The sequence below is a fragment of the Bos grunniens genome, chromosome 1, assembly GCF_055505025.1.
Source record: "Bos grunniens cultivar Pamir isolate PY7600 chromosome 1, Bosgru_T2T1.0, whole genome shotgun sequence".
NCBI lineage: Eukaryota > Metazoa > Chordata > Mammalia > Artiodactyla > Bovidae > Bos > Bos grunniens.
The window spans coordinates 73,186,814-73,210,830 of record NC_141165.1 but is presented as its reverse complement, the minus strand read 5'-3'; the positions used below and the strand labels follow the sequence as shown (position 1 = coordinate 73,210,830).

The window sequence follows — 24,017 nt, the reverse complement described above, 5'->3', positions numbered from 1 at the left end:
AGATGGAAGGAAATGGATTTAAAAGACAACAGAGAAGATCAAGAGCTGGATCTCTGAAAAGTAAACAAAATTGACAAACCTTTATCTAAACTCATCAAGAAAAAGGAAGGACTCAAAATGAGATGTTAGAGATGTTACAAGTGATACCACAAAAATACAAAGGATCATGAGATTATGAATGCTGCTGCCGCTGCTAAGTCGCTTCAGTCGTGTCTGACGCCGTGTGACCCCATAGACAGCAGCCCACCAGGCTCCCCTGTCCCTGGGATTCTCCAGGCAAGAACGCTGAAGTGGGTTGCCATTTCCTTCTCCAATGCATGAAAGTGAAAGGGAAGTTGCTCAGTCTTGTCCGACTCTTAGAGACCCCATGGACTGCAGCCTATCAGGCTCCTCTGTCCATGGGATTTTCCAGGCAAGAGTACTGGAGTGGGTTTCATTGCCTTCTCCAGAATGAATGACTGTATGCCAACAAACTGACTAGCCTAGAAGAAATGGATAAATTCTAGAAACATATAGAAAACCTGAGTAGATTAATTACTAGTTAGAGGAGATTAAATCAGCAATCCAAAACCTCCCAACAAAAACTCTAGGACCAGATGACTTCACTAGTGAATTATACCAAAATTAATACCAAAGAATTAATACCAAATCTTACTCATCCAAAAAAATAGGAAAAGAGGAAGTGCTTCCAATTTTACAAGGTTTGCATCACCCTGGTACCAAAACCAGAAAAGGACACTGCAAGAAGAAAAATTACAGGCCAATATCCCTCATGAACATACATACAAAATCCCTCAACAAAATACCAGCAAACAACTCAAGAATACATTAAAAGGATCAGAAACCATGATCAAGTAGGATTTATTAAAAGGATCCAAGGATGGTTCAATATCTGCAAATCAATGAATGTAATATACTGTATTGACAAAATGGGGGATAAAAATCATACAACAATCTTGATAGAAGAAAAAGCTGTTGACAAAATTTATTCATTTATGGTAAAATTCTCAACAAAGCAGGTACAGAGAAAATTCACCTCAGCATAAAAAAGGCCATTTGTCATGTCCACAGATAACATGCTCAACACTGAAAAGCTAAAAGCTTTTCCTCTAAGATCAGGAATAAGACAAGAATGTCCCCTCTTGCCACTTTTATTCAACATAGTATTGAAAGTCCTAAGCAGAGCAATTATTTAAGCAAGAAAAAGAAATACAAGGCATCCAAATCAGAAATAAGTATACCTTTGCAGATGACATATATACAGAAAACCCTAAAAATGCCACCAAAGACCATTAAAAAAAAAAAAAATCCCAAGAAAACTGAACTCATAGATTAGAGAAGACTGGTTACAGGTGGGGGCTTAAGAGTTGGGTGAAATGAATGAAGGGGGTCAAAACGGGGTACAAACTTTCAGTTAACAAGTCATGAGGATGTAATGACAGTATGGTGACTAAATACTGTATTACAAGTTTTAAAGTGCTAAGAGATCTTAACAGTTCTCATCACAAGAAAACATTTGGTAACTATCTTTGGTGAGGGATGTTAACTATGCTGATTAACCACTTCACAATGTATACAAATATAAAATGATGCTGTACACCTGAAACTAATGTTGTCGTCAATTATACCTCAATTAAAAAAAAAAAGAAACCAAAGAATGTATGGAAAATAACCCAGGAAGGAGAAATTATTTCAGACATATGGAGGTAAAGTCTTATGAACTAAATTGAAATATTTAAAATGGATAAACTCCTAGAATTATATAAAATGTATAGGAATAATTCTCACTAGCTGTAAAAAGTGTATTAGAAACAGTAGTCAAAAGACCTGTCCTCTCAAAAAACCTCAGGTCTAAATGTTTTTATTCTATCAAATTCTACCAAACTTTCAATAGCTGTTTTATGTAAGTTGTTGCAGAACCCAGAAAATGGGGAAGTGGGGAAGTTCCCCATCTAATAAAAAGTCCACACCAAGAGAATAAAAATTATAAGCCCATTTTGTTTATGTACACAGATGCAAAATCCTAAATAAAGCAATAGTTAAATGAATCCAACATAGCACTAAAAATAACAGATCATGAACAAGCAGAATTTGTGCTAATAATGCAAGGATTACTTAATATCAGAAAAATTCATCAATATACTTCTCTACATGAGTAAAACATTTCATGATAATTTTAACTGAACCAGAACAATCACTTCATGAAGTTCAACACCTGTGTATAATTGTTATGGGTTAACCTTAGATGCATTCCCTTTAAGGTAAGAAACAAGATTAAGCTATCCTTATTACCACAAATGTTTTAACACAGAACTGGAAATCCTAACACTATTAAGAAAAAGTGTAGCGAATGGAAGGAAAAAAAAAAGTATATCCTCCAAATATTTAAAAATCAAAACACTTCTAAATAATCCAGGGGTCTAAAAAGAAATCGTAAAGGAAATAAAATATTATTGATTTTGAATAACAACAAAAATAAAATCTGTGGGATGCATCTAAAGCAGTAGAGGGAAATGTATAGTTTTAATGTCTTAATTATTAAAATAATTATCTAAGCTTCCAAAAAGCCAAAACAGAAGAGCAAATTAAAACCAAAATAGAAAGGAATAAAAACGAGAGCATGAAGCAATAGAAATAAATGGATAGAATTTAAAAAGCCAATGGTTGTTGAAATAAATCAATAAACTTGATTAAATCGCTAGAATGATTTGTCAGGTAAAAAAAAAAAAATCAGGAAAGAAGCTACCAATATAAAAAAGAAAAGCAGAAACATAATACAGATCCCACAGTCATTAAAAAGATATTAAAAATATTCTGAATTATGTCAGAAATATTGGAAATTACATAAAATGGACAAATTCCTTAAAAGATACATCATCAAAATTTTCACAAAGAAACAGAATAATCCTGTATCTGTCATGATCCACAATATCCTCACTGAAATGCCCCCAAACCCCTCTTACTCTTGGTCCAGATGACTTCAGTGGTAAATTCTTCAAAATATTAAGAGTTAAAAATAACATCAACCTTATAAACTCTTCCAACAAAGGGGAGGAAGGGACACTTCCCAAACTTTTGTGAGGCCAGTGTAATAACCCTAATACCAAAACATGACAGGGATGTTTTAAGAAAACGAAATTACAGATCCATATCCTTCCATAAGCACAGATACAAAAGCCCTTAACACAACATTACTATATCAAACAGCAATATATAAAAGGGTAATACATCATAACCAAGTGAAATTTATCTCAGAGATACAAAGTTGGTTTAACATTGAAAATCAACCAGGATAGTTCACAATATTATCAAACTAAAACATAAAGAATCACATAATCATCTTGAAAAATGGAGGAAAAAAATGGAAAAATTTTGAAATTCAACACCTCGGAGAAGGCGATGGCACCCCACTCCAGTACTCTTGCCTGGCAAATCCCATGGACGGAGGAGCCTGGTAGGCTGCAGTCCATGGGGTTGCTAAGAGTTGGACATGACTGAGCGACTTCACTTTCACTTTTCTGCATTGGAGAAGGAAATGGCAACCCACTCCAGTGTTCTTGCCTGAAGAATCCCAGGGACAGGGGAGCCTGGTGGGCTGCCGTCTATGGGGTCGCACAGAGATGGATATGGGGTCACACAGAGATGGACACGACTGAAGCGACTTAGCAGCAGCAGCAGCATTCATGGTTCTCAGCATATCTATTAAACATTGTACAGGAAATTCTAGCCAGTGCAACAAGAGATAAAAAGACATGAAAATTGAAACAATTCTTAGATGACATATTGTGTATCAAAATCAAAAAGGTTCTACACAAAAGAAAAGTTGAATTTAGCAAGGTTGTTAAGTTACAAAGTCAAAGGCACAAAATTAACTGCATTTATGTAGAACAGTAATGAGTAACTGGAAGATTAATTAAATAATTCTACTTACCGCAGCACCAGAAACCTTAAAAATTTTAGGAGTTTAACAAAAGTTTGCCAGATTTCTACACTGAAGACTACAAAACCTTCCTAAAAGACCTAAGACAAATGGAGAGATAACATGCTCATGAAATACAAGAGTCAATATTAAGATGTCAGTGCTTTCAAAAATGATCTATAAATTCAGAGCAATCAAAACCATATCAGGATTTTTAATTCATTAGCTGGTTCCAAAATTTATATAGAAATGCAAAGAACCTGGATAGGATAGCCAAACTTACCACCAGATCTCAAAGTTAGGCAGAAAGCTATGGCAATCAAGAGTGTGCTACTGGTATGAGGATAAATGAATACAGTCCAGAAGTAGACCTATATTTATACAATTTTATATATTTTTCAGTTTTTTGGCCACACTGTGCAGCTTGTGGGATTTTAGTTCTTAGGCCAGGGATTGAACCCATGCCTCCTGCAGTGGAGGCATGGAGCTCTAACCACTGGACTGCCAGAGAATTCCCCAGTCAGTTAATTTTAAAGAGGCACCAAATGAATTCAATGGAGATTGAGAACATTTTCAACCAATTCAGCTAAACCAAACATATTTTTACGGAGTTAGGAGGAAGGAAGATCTTCAATCCTTACATAAATGAATTTAAGATGGATTGTGAATTTAAATGTTAGACTGCTTTCAGAAGGGAACATAATTACCTTTATGAACTTGGGGTTGATAATATTTTGGATAAGACACAAAAAACACATAATCAAAAAGGAAAAAAAAAGAACTTCATAAAAATAAAACACTCCTGGCTCCTCAAATCACCAGTAAGAAAATATACAGGCAGAGCAGTGTAGAGAAAAATGCAAGTAATACATCTGACAAAGAACTGACATCCTTATGAAAAGGATTCCAACCATTCCGTAATGAGACCAGCAGCCTATTGAAAAAAATGGCCAAAGACATCGAGAGATATTTCAGAAAAATATAAATTGCTAGTAAACATATAAAAAGGAGTTAAATGTCATGTTATGCAAATTAAAATCATAGGCTATAATAAAACTGAAACTCACATTATTGCACACAAGTGCACATAAAATGGCACCCACAATCACTTGGGAAAAATTTCTGACAGTGTCTCATAAAATTAAACATTGACCTACCTGCTGCTAAGTCGCTTCAGTCGTGTCCGACTCTGTGCGACCCCAGAGACGGCAGCCCACCAGGCTCCCCCGTCCCTTGGATTCTCCAGGCAAGAACACTGAAGTGGGATGCCATTTCCTTCTCCAGTGCATGAAAGTGAAAAGTGAAGTGAAGTCGCTCAGTCGTGTCCAACTCCTAGCGACCCCATGGACTGCAGCCTACCAGGCTCCTCCGTCCATGGGATTTTCCAGGCAAGAGTACTGGAGTGGGGTGCCATTGCCTTCTCCAATAGACCTACCTATGACCCAGCAATTCTACTTGTTATTTAATAGGAATAAAAACATGTCCATGAAGAATGTTTATAATAACTTTATGATCACCCCGAACTGGAAATAACTCAAATGTCCATAAATCAGAGAAAGGATAAATTGTGAGATGTTCACAAAAAGGAACACTGCTGAGTAGCAAAAAAATACTCCAAACTATGGATATATGCAACCAGATGTATGAATATCACTGACATGGTAAACAAAGTAACATACAAAAGTGAAAATGTACAATTCCATTTATATGAAATTCAAGAACAGGTACAGTTAGTCTATGTGAACAGAAAACAACAAAAAAAATGGTTGCCAAGGGCAGAAAGGGAGAGAAGTTTCCTGCACACTTGAGATGATGGAAAGGTTCTCTATCTGGGTTAGGATTACAGAGATACACACATTTGTCAAAAGTGATAAAATGTAATCCTAAAATCAATGCACTTCACCGTCCACAGATTTTACTTGAATACAGACCATTTTACCTTAAAATCTGCTACTTCCAAAAACAGGTGTTCACAGATACGTGAACTCACTTCAATTTACTGAGTTGGCCAAAAAGTTTCTTCAGTTTTCTACGTAAAAATAAGACACATTTTTCATCTTCACCAAGAACTTTATTGAACAACATATTCACCATTCCGTTCTACTACCTTCTGTCACCTTCCAAGCAACTTCAAAATTCCATCTTCCCAAAACTTATCTTTTTGAGGAAAGAACTGTTCCAGGTAACTTTTACAGTCTTCCAGAGAGTTAAAAATTTTTCCATTAAGAGAATTTTGTAAAGATGGAAATAAATGGACATCATAGTTAGAATATCTGGTGAATACAGCAGATGAATCAGAACTTCCCAGCTGAGCAGTAACAGCTTTTGTCCAGTCATCGAAGTCAGTCAGTCTTGTGTCATCCTGATGGAAGATCATACATTTTCTGTTGACTGATTCTGAATCCTTTTTGTTGAGGGCTCCTTTCAGTTGGTCTAATTGGGAGCAGTGGTTGTTGGAATTGTTTAGCTTTCTGGAAAAAGCTCACAACGGAGGACTTCGTTCCAATCCCACCATGAGCATTCCAATCCCACCATCACTGTCTATGGATGAAGACTGGCCTTTGGTGTGGTCGGTGGTGGTTCATCGTGCTTGCCCCATGGTCTCTTCTGTTCCGCATTATTGTACAGTATCCACTTTTCACTGCCCATCATAATTTGTTTTAAAAATGAAACGTTTTTGTTATGTCTCAGTAGAGAATTACATGCAGAAATATGGTCAAGAAGGTTTTTATTTTTCACTTGACTTATGTGGAACCCAAACACCAAAGCAATGAACATAACCAAGCTGGTGCAAATGATTTTCAACTCTTGATTTGGATATTTTTAGTATGTTGGCTATCTTCTGCATGGTATATAACGCTGATCACAGTACCTTCTTCATATACCACACTTATCTTTTTTTTTTTGCATTTCAGATGCATTTTTGTCTTTCTTAAAATAATAAAGCATAATAAATAAAAAGCTGAAAATATTGTTTTATTCCATCTTCAATATTAAAATGGTTACACAAAAATCCATGAATTGATTTTTTAAAATGCACATTTATATGACAACTGTCACAGTACAATCTAACAAAATTGTTTCAAATGAAGTTAAAGACAACTAATTTAAGCACTACCAAAGCCAACTTAGGAAAAAACTGAATGAACCTTTTGGCCAACCAAATACAACAGCTTTGTTTTTGAGTCAAAATAAATACTCTTCAAAATAAAACTTCAATTGTTTTTGAATTCACTACATGTTCTGGTGAAATACTGCCCATAAAATTTTACTTTCTTGCCCTATGTCTTAATCATCAGGAACATGATTCATTATGTTGTACAATAAACATTAAAGGCTGAATATCCCAAAGATAGTCTGAGTCCTCAACTCCTTTTAAAACAGAGGCCTAGATAAATTGACTTGTCCAGGATCATGTTCTATCTCATTTCAGAAATAAAATATATATTGTCTTCCCTTGCAAATACTAACACATGTACAAAAACAATAGCTTACCTTTTTAATAAACAGCAAGGAAATAATGTGTTTACAATGATTGAGCATCATTAGGACAGTGGAATATTTCAGATATAAATATAGTATATTTTAATGAACGCATTTCTTTTTCTTTGAAATTTTTAAATTTTTTGGCTACACCATGCAGCACATGGGATCTTAGATCCCTGACCAGGCATCAAGCCTGTGCTCCCTGCATTGGAAACATTGGAGTCTTAACCAATGACTGCTAAGGAAGTCCCAGAAAACACATATTTTCTATTCATTGAAGGCATTTCCAAATTTACACTGGCTGGTTTTTCATGAATGATGCATTTATAGTTGAAGTGTGTTGATCTTTACAGTCGGTACATTTCAATCAGACAGCTTTCAGAAACTGTACTGATAATCTATACAACTTGGGTAACAAAAGAACTGGATTTCTGAAAACTGCAGTTAGTGAAAGGCATATAATAACATTTCTTTACTGGAGAATAAATGCAGTAAAATTTAACTAAAAAATCTTGGCAGTGCTGGTTTTGATGAGCAGAGAGAGGTTTAAAATGCATTTAAATAATGGAAAAAGACTGACTTATATAGGAAAATTTTTATTTAATATAATTTCATAAACTTTAAAAAATTACTGAGAGCTGCACAACAAGTATGCTACATTTACTGACAATGAAGATAACAAGTTCTATTAGATAGCCACAGTGTCTGAGGTCCAGAATTTTAAACTGTTATGATAGTATTTCCAACTATTTATTATTCATAAAAATCTAACAATCACCATTATTACAAACATATCATTAGTTATGATCTTTTGAAGTAATATCATTCAGGTTATCTCAAACAGCACTTGAATAATGTTCTGTTTTTATGAAAACAGAAGTCATTTTAGATAGAAATAAAAGTATCTCTAAAGGAGGGCCAAAAATAACAAAACATGTTTCATATAACTCTTTGGTGTGTGAGTTTTATTAACACCTGCTTATACCCTAAATTGATCTTTAAAGCAAAAACACAGACATGGGATGATTTTTTCCTTTTCTCCAGCCCCCAAAACTTTTCATAGTAGTGTATTTTAAAAAACTTTTGGTATAAATTGTAAATATTTTAGTGGTTGTGACTCCTGCCTATTAGATAGGAGTCTCAAGCTTATCACACAAGGCCAATTTCACAATCTTGTGCAGTAGAAATGACCCTGGCTGGAGAAAGGTATTCCCTAACTAGCTGATTTGCCTCTGTTTAATCTCCTACTCAGGACAGTGCCAGAGTCTGGATCAGGTCTGGGAAGCTGCTGGACATCAGAGAGATTAAGACCCAAGGAGGAGGTTAGTTAAGAGAAATTCAAACTTAATTCTCCCCTTTTTCCTTCTCAACTCCACAGCAAGCCTGGGTAGCTATAGTTCCCCTGGCCCACACTCATTCCTTCCACTGTGAGCCTAATGCTTGTTGAAAGTCGAGGCAGGATTGCTGAGTCACCTAAAGCAGCTGATGGGCAATTTTGGAAACTGACTTGGCGATTGCTACTATCTTCAGGGCTACAGCCTTCAGGCTAGGTAAACACAAGCAAGCGAGGCAAATAGATTTGAGACCAGTAACTAGCAATAACACATGTAGCATCGTACCTGGTTTTGTAGGATAACAGTAAGTTAATTATCAACATCGTACTTTCCAAATAATTTTAAAGAGATATGCAAGGAGGAAAACTTACAAATACTCATTATGCAGTAACAGTTTTACAAAATGACTATCTAGCACACAGAAGTATTGGAAGTTTGCAGACAACACTGTTACTTTCTTAACAGAAAATCCTTTTCTTACAAGAATTCCTTTAAAGGGAGTAGGTTTTGAACAACAGAGTAGGATAAGCATGTCAGTGGATGCTATTTTTCAGATACAAAGTTCCTAAATAACTTCAAATGGTGAATGCAGAAAATTATATCAATCATACTTTGAGCACCAAATAGGCTGGCTAAGTTCATGCCTTGCTGTAGTTGGTCAGAGACTGCCTGATGGCTTTGCAGTCCTTCCCTAGTATTAGTAGTCAGTTAAATTGATGGCAAATAAACACCAAAGTAGATGCAATGCCTGGCTACCAAATGTCATTTTGTTATATGAACATTTTACAAGACATTCTAAGAGCAAGTTTGGCATTGTCATCCACTAATACGCTACTGAAAAATTTCTGCAATATTTCCTCTTCTGAAACATGAACTGGTGAGGGTACATACTAAATTTTTATTATCCCTTTATAGTATTTCCAGAATAACAGCATTTTCCTAAATCCAATCTAAGGTAAAGATGGACTATTTGCAAAAATTAATATTTAGGCTGAAATTTATAACCTAATATATCCTTGCATTATTGAAGCAGACAAATGTTATACTGGCAAGAAAATAGCTTACCAGTAAACAAAGGTGAAGTCTTAATTGTATGATTCTTTCCCTACCAGCCCAATTCTAGAAGTCTTATATTCATGAAATGGGAAAGGAGTGGAAGGGTTGTGCAAAAAATAAATGTACAGAAAGGAATTACCACATTCAGAAAATTTTGGCAACCGTTCCCATACAATTTTAAATGTATATGTACTCAATCATATGCTTAGGAACAGTTCTTAAATAATCATTTCCAAATTTTAAAACAACATTACTTTTTATCAAAACAAATGACAGCACTGGATCACATTAAATTCAGGATGAAAATCAAGTACGGAACTGCAGTGAATTAATGGCAGTCATACAAACCTGATTAATCATTTATAGCACTTAAATTTATTGTAGCCATTACCCCATATAATTTAGCATTTTTGAGTTTATTTCATTTACATTCTATAGCCATACCTTATAATGGGACACTGGGCAGACTTGACTTTACTGTGGTAGGCTGCTGTAACTTAGATAACATACTAACCTAAAAATAACAGGATTCTCATCTGAAATTCTTTATTCTAAGAGCTAGCTTATTGAAAGGCAAGAGCAATTCTAAGTTAGTCACAAAAAGAGGCTCTTCTCATTTTACTGATTTAATTATCCTAAAATTTTGATTCATATAATTAAAAGTATTTGCAATATTTAAATACTTTCCAAACTTTTTTATTGATATAGCTGGACTTCACAACAGCACTGTAAAATACTACAAACAAAGCCTTCAGATAGACAAGAAAAAACAAATTGACATATATTTACCAAATTAAAGCATGCAAAAGATCCAATGATAAACACATTAAATAATGTGCTAATGTATCTAATTTACCCACTATAGGTTCTTTACATTTTCATGAAAATAGTAAACATTAATTAGAAATTTGGTGAATGGACTTGATTTATATATGATATGATATACCTTTTGCATGTATATGGTTAACTTAACTGGTTGTGTTACAGTACACTGAGAGAAAGTTTGGGACTGATATATATTTATCAATACTACCCATAGTGCAAGTAAATAACAGTTGGAAATGCATTCTCCTAATTTGTTCTGTGAACTTAGAAAGCACTAAAGAATTAACAAACATGGGTCACTGAGAGACCAAAATTCCTTAATATTCACATTAACTTTTCCCATGAAAAGCTTCAAATATAACTCTAATAAAAAAATAGAGTTTTCAAGGCAAACTTTTCAGCATAATTTACAGAAGCAGATTTAAATAGAAGACTCAATAACCAAGCTAATACTAAAAAATACAATTAACTAGGAATTAGCTCCCTTTTCTACCTTGATATTAAAATATAGTGGCCTTAGCAAAAGGCTGAAATGCCATTAGGAGTCCCATAACCACATGGGGACAACCCAGATAAAGAGATGAAAAATGTCTCTTTATTCACAAATTTTTAAGAGGGTGGCTGACACGGGTGCATGGTAACGCTTTTTGTTTGTTTGCCATTGTAACTATGAGTGGGCATGAACTAGTATCAGGGATTTCAGAAAGTAATTCCACAGAGGTAGTGTGGCCGTTACCAGGATGCTCACACTCAAATTAGGAAAGGAGTTGAAATGGCTCCCACAAAGTACTACTGCCCCTTTAGCAAGTAGATGAGTCCATTGTGGAGAGGGTCAAGATGCTCCTGTCGTTGGTATAGAAAGGATCCGATGCACTCCATGATCTAAAGTAACAATAAGAGAAAAGTTTGGCTCACCAGGACCTATGTATCACTTGAGAAAAAAATTAACTCTAAAACTTAGGAGCAAAATTCAGTTTGAGTATTAAACTAAGCACTGATTGATTCATTTTTAAAAGCTAAAGAGAAGTTCTTTTTACTAGCACTGAATGACCAAACATTCTATTTATATTATATAAAAATTTGGGAAAATAATGCTCTAGTCATCATATAAAAATATTAGCCAAAATTCACTAGTATTAAAACAATTTCTATAGGTAGTAAAGCATGAGACACTCTTAAAATCTTACCAATTCAGTAAGAAACAAGTATGTTATTAAGAGTTATGCACATTTGGTTTTACTGAAAAGCAACTAGGCTGTATTTGACATAACAAAAGCAAACAAACAAAAAGCCCAGTTACCAAAAGCTTTAGAATGAAGTAACAGTATGTTCATATTATATTATTATTTCTTTTCAGCTATAAATTCTATTCTAAACATTTTAGCATAATTAGCTTGAACAAAGTAAATATTCAACAGGTATCAAAGACACCTGGAAATCACTAAGATTTTCACTTAACTAAGAACAAATAATCCTCTGCTGGTCTGTAAAAAGTTAACTACTGTCTGTCTGAATGAAAAGACCATAAGCAATTCATTATACAGTAATTTATTTGCAGCTGTACCAATTTCAGCTAAAAAACTTAAGACTGAAAATAGCCTGCCATGCTTAAAATAGCCTAACCTATTTCAAGGACAGTTTAGAATTACCAAGTTAAAGGTGGCTGTTCTTAGAAGACTTAAAAGCACTTAACAATAAATACATTTTATGCAACTTTTTCCAGGGTTCCCACTTTCCTTAAATAAAGATGTTAGAGGAAAAGAGTAGCATTTAAAATGGCCCAAATTCACTTTTCTAAAAAAATCTGTTTCCTAGAGACTCTAAAGTTTGTATGCAGTTCCAATTTAAATCGATTAAGTGAGCATAATCACAATGAAGTTTATAATCTAGAAAACTTTACAAAGTTGGCGAAGAGGAAGACAAACAAGCAACAACTACCAGTGATTTACAGGTTCTCTAATTTTACTAGTTTCCAGAAAACTTAAACAGTATCTATCCTCCTTTAAGAAGGGCTTGTTCACTACTGTCTCTCTAGTACCTAGAACTATGCCTGGTACATAGTCGGTACTCAGTATTTGTAAAATAAATGAATGAAATGAGACTGTGAACATTTCTTAGTATTCAGGCAAGGACAAGTATGCTCAGACACAGATGACAAAACATAACCATAAATAACACTCCTAAACCAATATTTTATACTAGTTTTTCCTGTTTTTCAACCACTGCTTACATAGAAAATCCTCTTAGGTAAGCTTTCATTTTTGATCTTTTCAAATCACATATGTGCATTTATATTGTTAAATATCATATTTGACAGAACATTAAACACTGAGTTATATATTAACTATTAACTCCTTTCTATTTAAAAGACAATTTTGATTAGGATAAGTAACTGTTGGTAAATTACATACAGAAAAGCATTTATTGCTGAACCACAGCCCTTCAGAGTACAACATGGCATATCTTTTATAGAGCACCATGATGCTACCTTTGAAACATAGCTTGCAATATGGCATATTTGTTTGACAACATCAATTAATAAAATGTAAGTAGAATAAAGGATGGTAAAACTTTATTAGTTTTATTAGAAATGTGTTATATGAAAGCACTAATTGTATTCCTCAAGTGATTACCATTATCTCTTATGTTTAAAGTTAATGGAACAAATATCCAAGGGATTCTACATCTTGTAATAGACGTAATCTTGTCCTTTTAAATTAGACATGAGAGAGAGATGTAGAATAGAAGCTGTTCCAAAATCAAAACAGAATGCCAAATGTACCTCACTAAAGCAATTACATGTAAAAAACAAAAACAAATAACTTTTCAAAGTTTAAATATAATGTTAATGGATCTGTGGTAATTTTCATATAGCCCTTAGAAAGGCACAAAGTGGTTTTGCATATTATATAATTTTATCCACTAAAAAAAAAAATAGAACAAATCTCAAAAGACTTTTTGGATTATTCAGAGATAACGACAGTAGTAACCAATAACATAACTGGAGATGCTGAACAAAACTGGAAAGCTATTTATAGTCTGTCAAATAAGATATTCACTACTGTTAAACATTTTATTAGCAAAAAAGAAAAAAAAAACTCTTACAAAAGAAAAAAGTGAGATACAACTTTAAGTGAAAAAAAGTACAGATGAGAACAGACACCTTCAATAGACCATGCAGAAAGAAACCCCATATAATCCCTCGGGCAGGCTCAAAAGGGATAATGTAGCAAAAAAATGGCTGTGTTAAGAGTAATGGGGCATATTACCTTAATAGCCGATATCCAGAAAGTGGGAATATATGTAGAACAGAAAAATATTCTGGGCTCATCTAAAACTAATTCTAGTCTGTTTTAGTAGTTAGTGAAGATGTTTATTGTCATTAAACAGAAATTTCACGCTGAAAAGATATATAAAAAATTCTATACAAGTTCTATAGTAGTCTCTTAGTCTAATTCCCACCTTAGTTCTGTGCAGTAAACCTGTCTTAACAAGTAAAATAATATATATCAGTCTCTCTGGAACTTCCTTTGGGAGACTCACTGGCCTGGGTACATGACAGAACTATTTCTTATAATGCATTTTATAATACAATTTTGTAAGTCATACATGTCCCAATAAATTCAGCTGCTCATAGTAATTCTTATATATGGAATAAAATTACTATAAAATAATGTCACAGTGTTATGGAAATATTCTTATCACATTATAATCAACAAATGGGGACTGAAACCATATACATATTAAAAGAATTCTATTTATAAATTCAACTGTACCATAAAGAAATGGCCATAACTAAAGGCAAAGTGGGAGTGAACAAGTTCGCCAGTAAAAGTTACCTGAATTCTAAGGTACAAGAATAATGTACCTTATAATAATAATATATAATAATTAAGAATATAATAATAAGAATAATGTCATGCTCTTCACTTTTAAAACATAAACCCAACCAAATATTAAAAATTCTTTTATCAACAGATAAAAGCAGCGTTGCCACTACCCTTGATTTCCTGCTCATGGGGTCTTTCCAAACTTTTCTCCAGTGTGGCACATATAGAAAGTGATGCTACTTCATGTGGCACTCTGTGGACAGTGGAATCACCATCCATCTGTGCCACCTCTAACACGCCATGTGCACGAGTGCACTGCTGCTCTCACTTTGGAACTTTATAATATCATCCACTTAAAGAACACCAAAGTGTGAAACAATTTTCTATTTCTTAATATTCCCTAAATAATACTATGTCTCTTGGAGAAATGTAGAAAGAACTGAATCAATTTCACTTTTAAATAATTTAAGTGGTAAAAATGGTATTTTTGTTATGATTCAAAAGTACAAGTCTAATTCAAGAAATACATTTGGGAAGGGACAAAAAACAATAAAATTCTTCTAAACCATAATTTAAAGACCCGTTCTAACTTATAAACTTTTAATTAGACCATAAAGAGCAGTAAAAACTTAAAACTACAACTTATTTTAAAACCTCATTACACAGATAAAAAGGTGTAGGAGAGCAGAAATACAGCCTTTTTTATGTTTATAAATATCCCAAAGTCTCAAGTGACTTACTAGACAATATACATGAAGAATAAGAAAAGCAAAATCTCTTGATTTTCCTATTATGTGCAGATTATTTTATAAATACAAAAAGCAAACAAACAAAATACAGGAAATAAAATAGTATAGGTATAACAAAAAAGAGAAAGTTATAAAAACAAGAGTACCATATACACACTCCTATTCACCACATTTGAGAAAGAGTGTAAAGCAAAAATTTTTTGTTCATTAGATGAAAAGTCTCTTCAAAGGTGCTTTATCTTCCTTTGGTAGTGAAAGAACCCCCTATCTTAAAGCCACAAAGTGAAATAGCATCAAAGAGTGCTAATAAAGAGCACACTTCCTGCTTCAACTGGTAAAGGCAGGAGCTGACTGATTAGATTATCTAGAGATGTAGGTTCAACCTGTTCCAGTTTATAGGATACTCATCTGCAGCAAAGGCTACTTAGAGAAATTTCACACCTGCTGACATGGGATGGACTACATCTTCCTATTACTCGCTCCAGCATTCTTCCAACAGATGCACACGCTGTTTCTCCTTCTGAGAAACAGCACATGGAGTCCAAGCACTTGATACTTGAATTTGTTTCAGTAAGCTGAAGGAGGTGAAGCAGAAAAATATTAGTTACTGATAGATCTGGACTTCCAAAAAGCATTAAAAAAAAAAAAATAACAAGCGCTTTAAAACCAAAAGCAATGTATACATATTTTATATAATATGGAAAGGTATGGAAGACTTTAAGAGTGATTAAAAGGCATAATGTCTTAAATTAGAGGTTGAGTAAAATGGTTATATAAAACAAGTAGCTGAATCTTGTATAAATCTGGAAAGTTTGTGGATTTAAAAAAATGTTAAAAAAATTATCTTTTGGCCCCATCACACGGCACGTGGGATCTTAGCTCCCCAACCAGGGATGGAACCCACATCCCCTGCCTGCACTGGAAGCACAGAGTCTTAACCACTGGACTGCCAGGGAAGTCCCGAGATTGTGGATTTCAGTATCTTAATATATTATGATCAATATACATCAACCACTCAGAAACTTACTGAAGTTTAATTCTTTGAACTTTTTAGGTGAAACTGCTCCTGCAACTTCAATTAAAAATATCCAGTAACTGAGAAAAGCAGAGTTTAAATTATTTTGAAGATTGGGAAATAACCAGGCAGGACTGAATTCCAATCTTCAGCAATAACACCAACAGCAGCAAACACCTTACAAAGTGTTTACTATGTGCTAAATTCTAAACATCATATAGATATATATACATACACCATAAATAATTCTTGGAAAAAAGCATCATTTGCCTTAAGTTGCTAAGCAACTATTAAGTGCTAATCATGTCCATAATAAGCTCATCTTGTTTTTTTAAAAATTAACTGATGATAGATTATTAAAGTCGATTAAATAAGTTGTACTATTTAGATTTAAAACTGAATTTCTGTAAGTATGCAAACTTTATACTGAGGAGGAATAAACAACCTGGCAAGATTACTTAAAGCCACAGTGCTAATAATTTCAATCCTGTTAGAGTAAGGGGGAAAAATGGTATAACCACATAGCCCAATGATTCCCAACCTGGTTTTGACACAGTCAAGGGTACTCCTAAATTTCTCAAGGATTATCATTTTAAACAAACTTATTTTCATTTATTTTACATGTATAACATACTGCATAACAAATCTTTCAAAAATAGAGGAAGGAAAACAACAAAAATAGATTCATTGGAGTGCTGCAGTTCACAAAGGTTGGGAGTCACCAAGTGTCGAGTACACGCATGGCAACAGGGTACATTCATGGATGGCACAATGGACAGAAGACACAAGCATGGTGGAACATAAATAACCTGCATTCTGAACCTAAGCAACTGGTAAAAGAAAGTAGTTAGTTGCTCAGTCGTGTCTGACTCTTTGCGATCCCATGAGTAGCCCAGCAGGCTCCTCTGTCCATGGAATTCTCCAGGCAAGAATACTGGAGTGGGTTGCCGATTCCTTCTCCAGGGGATCATCCTGACCCAGGGACTGAACCTGAGTCTCCTGCATTGCAGGTAGATTTCTTCACCATTTGAACCACCAGGGAAACAACTGGTTAGGTCCAGCGAAAACCCTGCTCATAATAACCCTGTCAAATACCAGGCAACGTGAGACAACTTGGTTCCTTTTTGGCAATGAACTGACTGCATCAATGTCCTAGGATCTGCTGAACACTGAGGAATAGCCAAATTTCAACTTGTTCTTTCATTATAATGCTCTTGATTTAGGACTCTTTACAGTACTACTTCTTAACTGTGTTTTTTGAGATATTTACAGACATCGCATGAAAAAAGTTTTGTGTTAAGTTTGAGAAACCCTAGTTCAAGGAATGTCTAAACACTTTTGTGAGTAAAGGACTGCCAAGAAGTCATGTTTTTATGGTCAGTCTCCAGGGGGAGAGTTAGACGTAGTGCAAATTTGTTTTTTTTTTGGTGAACTTCCCTTCTTCCCCTCCCCCCAGGGAACATTAATTAATCAATACCAGGAGGAATATTAATATTCAGTGGAAGATTTTAGGAAATCTTGGTTTAGGTAACAGGATTTAACTAGTTTCCTAGTTTCGTTCTTGGGTCACTGGGCTCTAGCCTCCTCTGTCTCAAAACCAGCCTCTGTAGGAAGCAGAACTTTACAACTCCCACATGCTCAGCGAGAAACTACACCTCAGACAGGCCTGTAAAGCCCTTTATAACCTGACCTAAGGCTGCCTTTCCTACTCTACCTTTAAATGCTCCTTGTGTCCACACAGCCAACCAGGCAGTGTTCCTTGCCTGAGAACATGGGTCAGGGCCTTTTACCAATTAGGGGCAGCATGCTGACTCCTAACACCAAGATCAGTTTAAATACTGTCATTTCTATAAAATCTTCCCACCTGTCTAACTCTCAGTAACCTATTTCTCTCTAGATTCTACTCCAATGGTTGGTTGTATCATTTAAATGGCAGAAGCACTTAAATTCACCTTGTATTTCATTGAGCAAGGCACTGCACTGGTTTTTATAGGGGACAATCTACTGAGTTAAGGATAAAGAAAAGAAAGGGTGGGAGGTAAGTCAGAAACAAGTAATAATGGCTTATTACTTAATTATATTATAATTAAGTTATATGAATTAATTATAATTATTAATTATATATAATATATATTATTAATATAACTTAATTATAATTAAGTTATATTAATGGAATGCTTACTGTGTGCCAGTTACTAGGTAAGAAGCTTCTCGTGGATTATCTCATTTATAACTGCTTTTGGGATAGGCACCAGACTTAAACACATTTTACAGATGAGGAAACAGAGAAGTTAAAAATATATTCAAGCTCACCCAGCTGGGGCTTGAATCTTGGGTTTCTTTGAATCCAGGGCCCAAACCTCTTTACCACGCCGTTATACTGCCTTCTTATAATTATGGTATAAGGCAGACTACAAACATCAAAAAAGGGGAAGGGAAGCTCAAAACCAGCTGTTGTTGTTGGTATTAGTGGGAGAGTATTTTGATGAAAAAGATGGCATCTGAAATGCATACTGAAGACTGGATGGGATTTCAATAGCTGAAGATGGGAGAGAAAGAGCATTCCAGGCTAAGCAAAAAGAATGAGTAACTATGTGGGCAGAAAAGCATGATGTGTATTCAGCACATATTTAGCCTAAGTGTTGAAAGAGCAGCTGCTACTCGTGCCCCCTGGCAAAAAGACCAGTGTGCCTCAAAGTGTGATCTATGGATCATTGTTGGTCTGAAAACAGTTACTGGCCCATGAGAACACAAATGCATCTGATCTGTGAGATTAAGAGATTAGACAATTTTACTGCAATCTGACAAGAATATTTTTGTAACTGTTCAATCTAATAATTTCAAAATTGGGGCTTATTTTATATATCTTTTAAATTTCATTTCCTAGTAATTCATTTTTATTGTATTTTACAAAAGTATTGGTCTATGGTGAACTAGAAATGAACAACAAAACAAGAAAACAATCTGGTCCTTCATCAGATTTATCTGGAGAGCACTGAACTAGACTAGAAACTCGAACAAGGAGTTTGTCTGGTTCTTCTTAATTTAACAGCATATGCTTCACTAACTGCTGGGGTTCAACCAACTGACAGGGATTCACTAAAGATGACATCCATAAGGTCAACAGCATTTTGAGTGTCCACATATTAATACATGCAGAACAGTGCTTAGGTCTGGATCTGACTTCAGGTAATTATCTTTCTTTGCACTCATCACCTTTTACTTTAAAACCTGAGGACAGGTATTAAATTATGGGCAACTTAACACAGAGTAAACATCTTAAAATGTCAAACATATATAAAGAAATGATTTCTCAGATTACCCTTTGATCACACTAAGTAAAATACATTTCTTTTTCTTCCCTAAGGGGGAAAACCCGCACCTGCTTTGAAAATGCTGGTTAAGTGCATTTCTGTAAAGCTATCTACTGGAAACACTATACTGTTCTCTAGCAAGCCTCCAAGTTCTACCACTTTCCCATATATACATCTTTGATCTCGTATCATAGCTTCCAGTATAACTGAGAGTGCAGCATTTAGGTCTCATTTCATTCAAAGTAAGGAGAGAGGGTCATTACCTTTAAAAAAAAAAGACTATTAATAAATACTAGAAAAGAAATAAAGCAAAATAATGGGAGTGAGACCCTACTTAGTGGACTAAAAAGTTACCTTTTAACTTATCAGAAATTTTGATTTATTGGTAAGACTCACTCTCCACGACACTTCTCAGAAACAACCACATAACTCAGAGCTAAAAGGGCTGCCAAGCAAAACAGCTATGGAGAGCCAACATGGGTACGTAAGGCTAGTGGAACTTTTCATCTTTACAGAACTTCCCTTCTGAAATAAATTCTAGCTTACTGCTTTTATATCCAATATTTTCACATCACTGATGGCAAACATTTAGAATTTTCTCCTGTTGCTTCTACAAAAATCTTTCTTGAATCTTCTAAGTTTTGGAAAACTGTCATAACATTTCTAAGTTTTTTAGTCACTCCCATGCCATTTTACCTATCAAATCAAATAAAGTTTTATCAAACTATTAACCACATTTGTTCTTTGTTCTTTTGGTCTTAAAATTGTTTTATATATTTCATAATCAAAGTGAATATCTTGCTTAGCCTTATAGGAGGTATTTGGAAAGAAGCCTTAAACTATAATGATGGTGAGAAAAAAAGGCTCCTGTTTAGGAAATGTTTTTCTTTTAAATCAAGAAAGTCATCGAATATTACCAATTTCCAAATTTGGTTAAGAACAGTAAAACCCCTAAAACCAGTATCAGCTTCAAGTCCTTATTGAGAGCTGGAAGAGGTAGCTGTTTAATGATGGTATTTAAATAACTGCTTCTCTTATTCAAGGCCTTTTTCTCCAAAACATGCTGCAAGTCATATTTACCTTCCCTAGACTCCCTCCCTTTTTTCCTTCTCCCCAAATAAAATAAACAATTTTGAAAGATAGTTATAAGCAAAATACCTCTATACTGACTTTTAGGGATCCTTAGAAAGGAGATTTCCATATGTGTTGCCTAAATTTAAGTATGAAAATAAACATACATTATTAGGCAAGCTTATTGTAATAAATTTGGCTTATTCCTTGTTTCAAAAAGACTGAGACTCTTTTAATAATGTGATTACCAAAAAACAAAACAAAACAAAAAACCAACCCAATATCTGACTAGGAATTTGTAGTTTAGATGAATAAGAGTTTTATCAAACTATTTCACAGATATCTGTGAAACAGTTTGATAAAACTCTTTATTTTAATGGAGATGGTGAATCTGAATAGCAATTATTAACTAATCAGCTGAGCTGATGTTAAAAAATCAGTTTTCTAAGTATCAGTCATACACAGCATATCATTACTATTTGGTAGAAATAATATCAATACTAATATCTTTCTTCATTTTGACCTCCAGATGAAAAAGCTGTTCAGTAAGTCAGCACAGATTTGAAAATAACATTAGTTTGTAAAGTGTCACACTTATCAGATATGCCTTATTATTATCAGCCTTTTAAATGTTTGATTCTGTTTACAAAATTTTACTCATTCAGAAAACTGTACCTTTTAGTGGCAAATAACTGAATATAGGCCATTTAGGTTTTCTGTTCTTCTGTAGTTAGCTGCTTTGTTAAATGAAGTAGTATTTCTATGTTATCTTTGTCACACAAGGAGAGGAAGGTGACTTGTAGTTGGTTGAAACTGCTTAAAATGGTGGTGGTGGTGGCAGATTTCAGGTCTGGGACTTAAGTACCCTGATCCACAATGAGAAGGTTTAGTAGCCCTAGCATCCTGTTGATATCTCTATGGTAGCTTCTAGGTGCAAGCTGGAAAAGGGCATCCAGAGTAGAGCCAAGAATCCAGAGAGAAAGAAATGACAGAACAATGAAGGCCTAAGAGGCAGGTGACATAGAGGGAGATAACTAGGAGAGTCTATGGCCCATGGTAACATTTAAGGCTCAGCATAACTCTCTGTCTGATTTGGTAAGGCTAACCAAATTTTGATTAGAGAAACAAATGCCATTTCAAGAAAGAAAATATAGATGAGAGGGATTATTTAACACTTATTTTTAAAAGTGATTTTTACCTCAAAATATATGCCAAAGACAGAAATACTCAAAATACTTTTATTCAACCAATTTAAGTTTAGTGATAAGCAGAAAAAAACTGCAGATCAGGGTTACACCTCCAGCACTTTTACTAAAATCATATCCATGGTCTAAGGGTTCTTCTGCTTTCTTATTTATAGGAAGAGAGACCATATGTCACAGGATGATAGAAGAATTCACTTATCATTCCTTTGGAAAAGTAATCGTAACAAGGCCCCTATTATTTAATAGGGGCATTCTAGGAACCCAATTCTCAACCATACTGTACATTTTAATGGATATATTAAAGCAAAGCAGCACCAGATACATGTCTTTTGAAATATCCACTTGAGCTTGAACCTTTGGGGAACTTTTATCACAGAGGACATAATTTCACAGTATTAGCATAGTCAGGACCCAAAAGGATTATCTGCTGTAGGAAATAACCAGGACATAATCTAAATCCCAGCCAGCATCCCCTTTTAACCAGTGCGCCCTTCAGCTGAGTTTTCCTTTCAGCCAATGAGTGCATGTTCTAAAAACTAAAAATCTTTCTATATTTATCAAAATACAAGATAAATATGTTGTAAAGATAATCACATGAAATATCCCTGAACAAAATAAAAATTTGAATTCTTTTGGATTTCTTTTCAACTAATAATAATAATGACTGACAGTTGACTAATCTCCAGCATTTTCCATTTTGGGCAATTCATTAAAAGAATCTAATTTTAAAAACACTTTTCAATATAATTCACATTTTTTCCAAATTACTGTACCTGTTCCACTGTCTGATTTACAATCTTCAAGTAGCTTTGTTTTAAAGTTTCTCCATTTATGAAGGTTATCTCAGATGACACAATAGCACCTTCTTGACCAGTAATTACAATATCCAAAGTGGCAAACAGTCCAAGTAAAAATATAATTACTAGTGGTAAGAATTTTTATCTTCCTTGGTTACTACCAATTAAAATAGTTTGCATATCCCAATCAGATCTAGAAGTAGTTGGTAGGATTTATATCTCAAGAGGGGAGTTAATCAAGTCTTTATTTAAATTCACACTTTTCTATTACAAAGATGTAACTATGACAGCTAATGAAAATTAAGAACTGAGAGTTTGGTGAGTATCAGTCAACAGAAAATTATTCAGTACCAGGCCTAAGCACTCAGTCATTTGACCATTCAACTCAAGGGGGAGACTTAGATAAGTAATGTGGTGTCTAACTACATTAACATGGATAAAATGACACACAGCTACAAAGTGGGAAAAGTGATTTCAGAAATAAGAGAAATAGCATGACATATTTTCAAAAGAAGTGAAAAGGAATAAATTTTTCACTATAAGACAATAAGACAGAATCTGAAGTAAAGTAAGATTTAACTTAACTCCAAAGGAAGATTAATGAAATATTCGGGTACAGACATATAGAAAAATGTAAAGATCACAAAAAAAGGAAAACAGGTAAACAAAAACAACATATGAGAAACAGTGAAGGAATGAGTAAAGTAAAAACTGGAATGTGAGGCCAGTCCTCCCACAGCGTGCCCCAAGCTTAAGCGTGTAGCGGACACCCCAGGAAGGCCCAGTGCAGTACTACCTAGTGCGTGCAACAACTGTCCTGCTGGCTGCAAGCCTCAGCTAGCAGGTGCCCACTGTCCTCCCCTCTGTGCTTGCTTTCAGCAAATTCATATGCTGAGCTGACTGAACCCTTATCTTCTTCCATCTGGAAGGACAGAAAAGGAACAAGTCTCGTATTACAGAACAATACTCTCACTGTATATAAGTTTAGAATCAAAACAGCAAGTCAGGGTCCACAATCTGTGAGGCACAAATGAAAGTTCACACAACACCACATTCATTTACTGTCACAAAAGAGAGCTAATAGGAGCTTCTTAAGGAGCATACAACAGACCACACAAAATAAAGCCATGGTTATCCAGGGTACAAAGTTAAATTAAAACCAGGTTTCTGTCAGTAAAATTCAAGTTCTTCTATTAAATTCCTTTCCACTAACAATTAGGGTTCTTATTGCAAAGGTATGTCTTATTTCATATTTCTCATGCTCCTTCTCAGAAGACTTCTCTAACTTCAGCAGAGTGGAAGGGTCAATCATATAGCCTTTCAAATGTTAGACATATGGGTAAGGGGGAAGCTTGACTTGATTTAGTAAACAATTAAATCCTTAATTTAAAATATCTTTAGTGAGTATTAACTAAC

The 24,017-nt window shown here is 34.5% G+C and overlaps 1 protein-coding gene across 15 annotated transcripts in view; it reads right to left on the bottom strand.

The window, feature by feature from the left end:
- Positions 1 to 7,985: 7,985 nt before the first annotated feature.
- The window catches only part of ATP11B (ATPase phospholipid transporting 11B (putative)), a 121,137-nt gene continuing 105,105 nt past the window's right edge, over positions 7,986 to 24,017 (bottom strand). For 10 of the 15 annotated variants that reach the window (XR_015162212.1, XR_015162205.1, XM_086395850.1 and 7 more), the window contains 2 exons: positions 15,641 to 15,774; positions 7,986 to 11,502 (listed from right to left, as the gene is read on the bottom strand). Coding sequence is in view for 8 of the 15 variants with exons in the window: in XM_086395839.1 (XP_086251965.1) it covers positions 11,421 to 11,502; positions 15,641 to 15,774 (216 nt within the window). In the remaining 7 variants the exon portion in view is untranslated. Of the gene's footprint in view, positions 11,503 to 15,640; positions 15,775 to 23,397; positions 23,524 to 24,017 lie in introns of all 15 variants that reach the window. The other 5 variants (XR_015162201.1, XR_015162210.1, XR_015162213.1 and 2 more) reach the window with 3 other exon arrangements.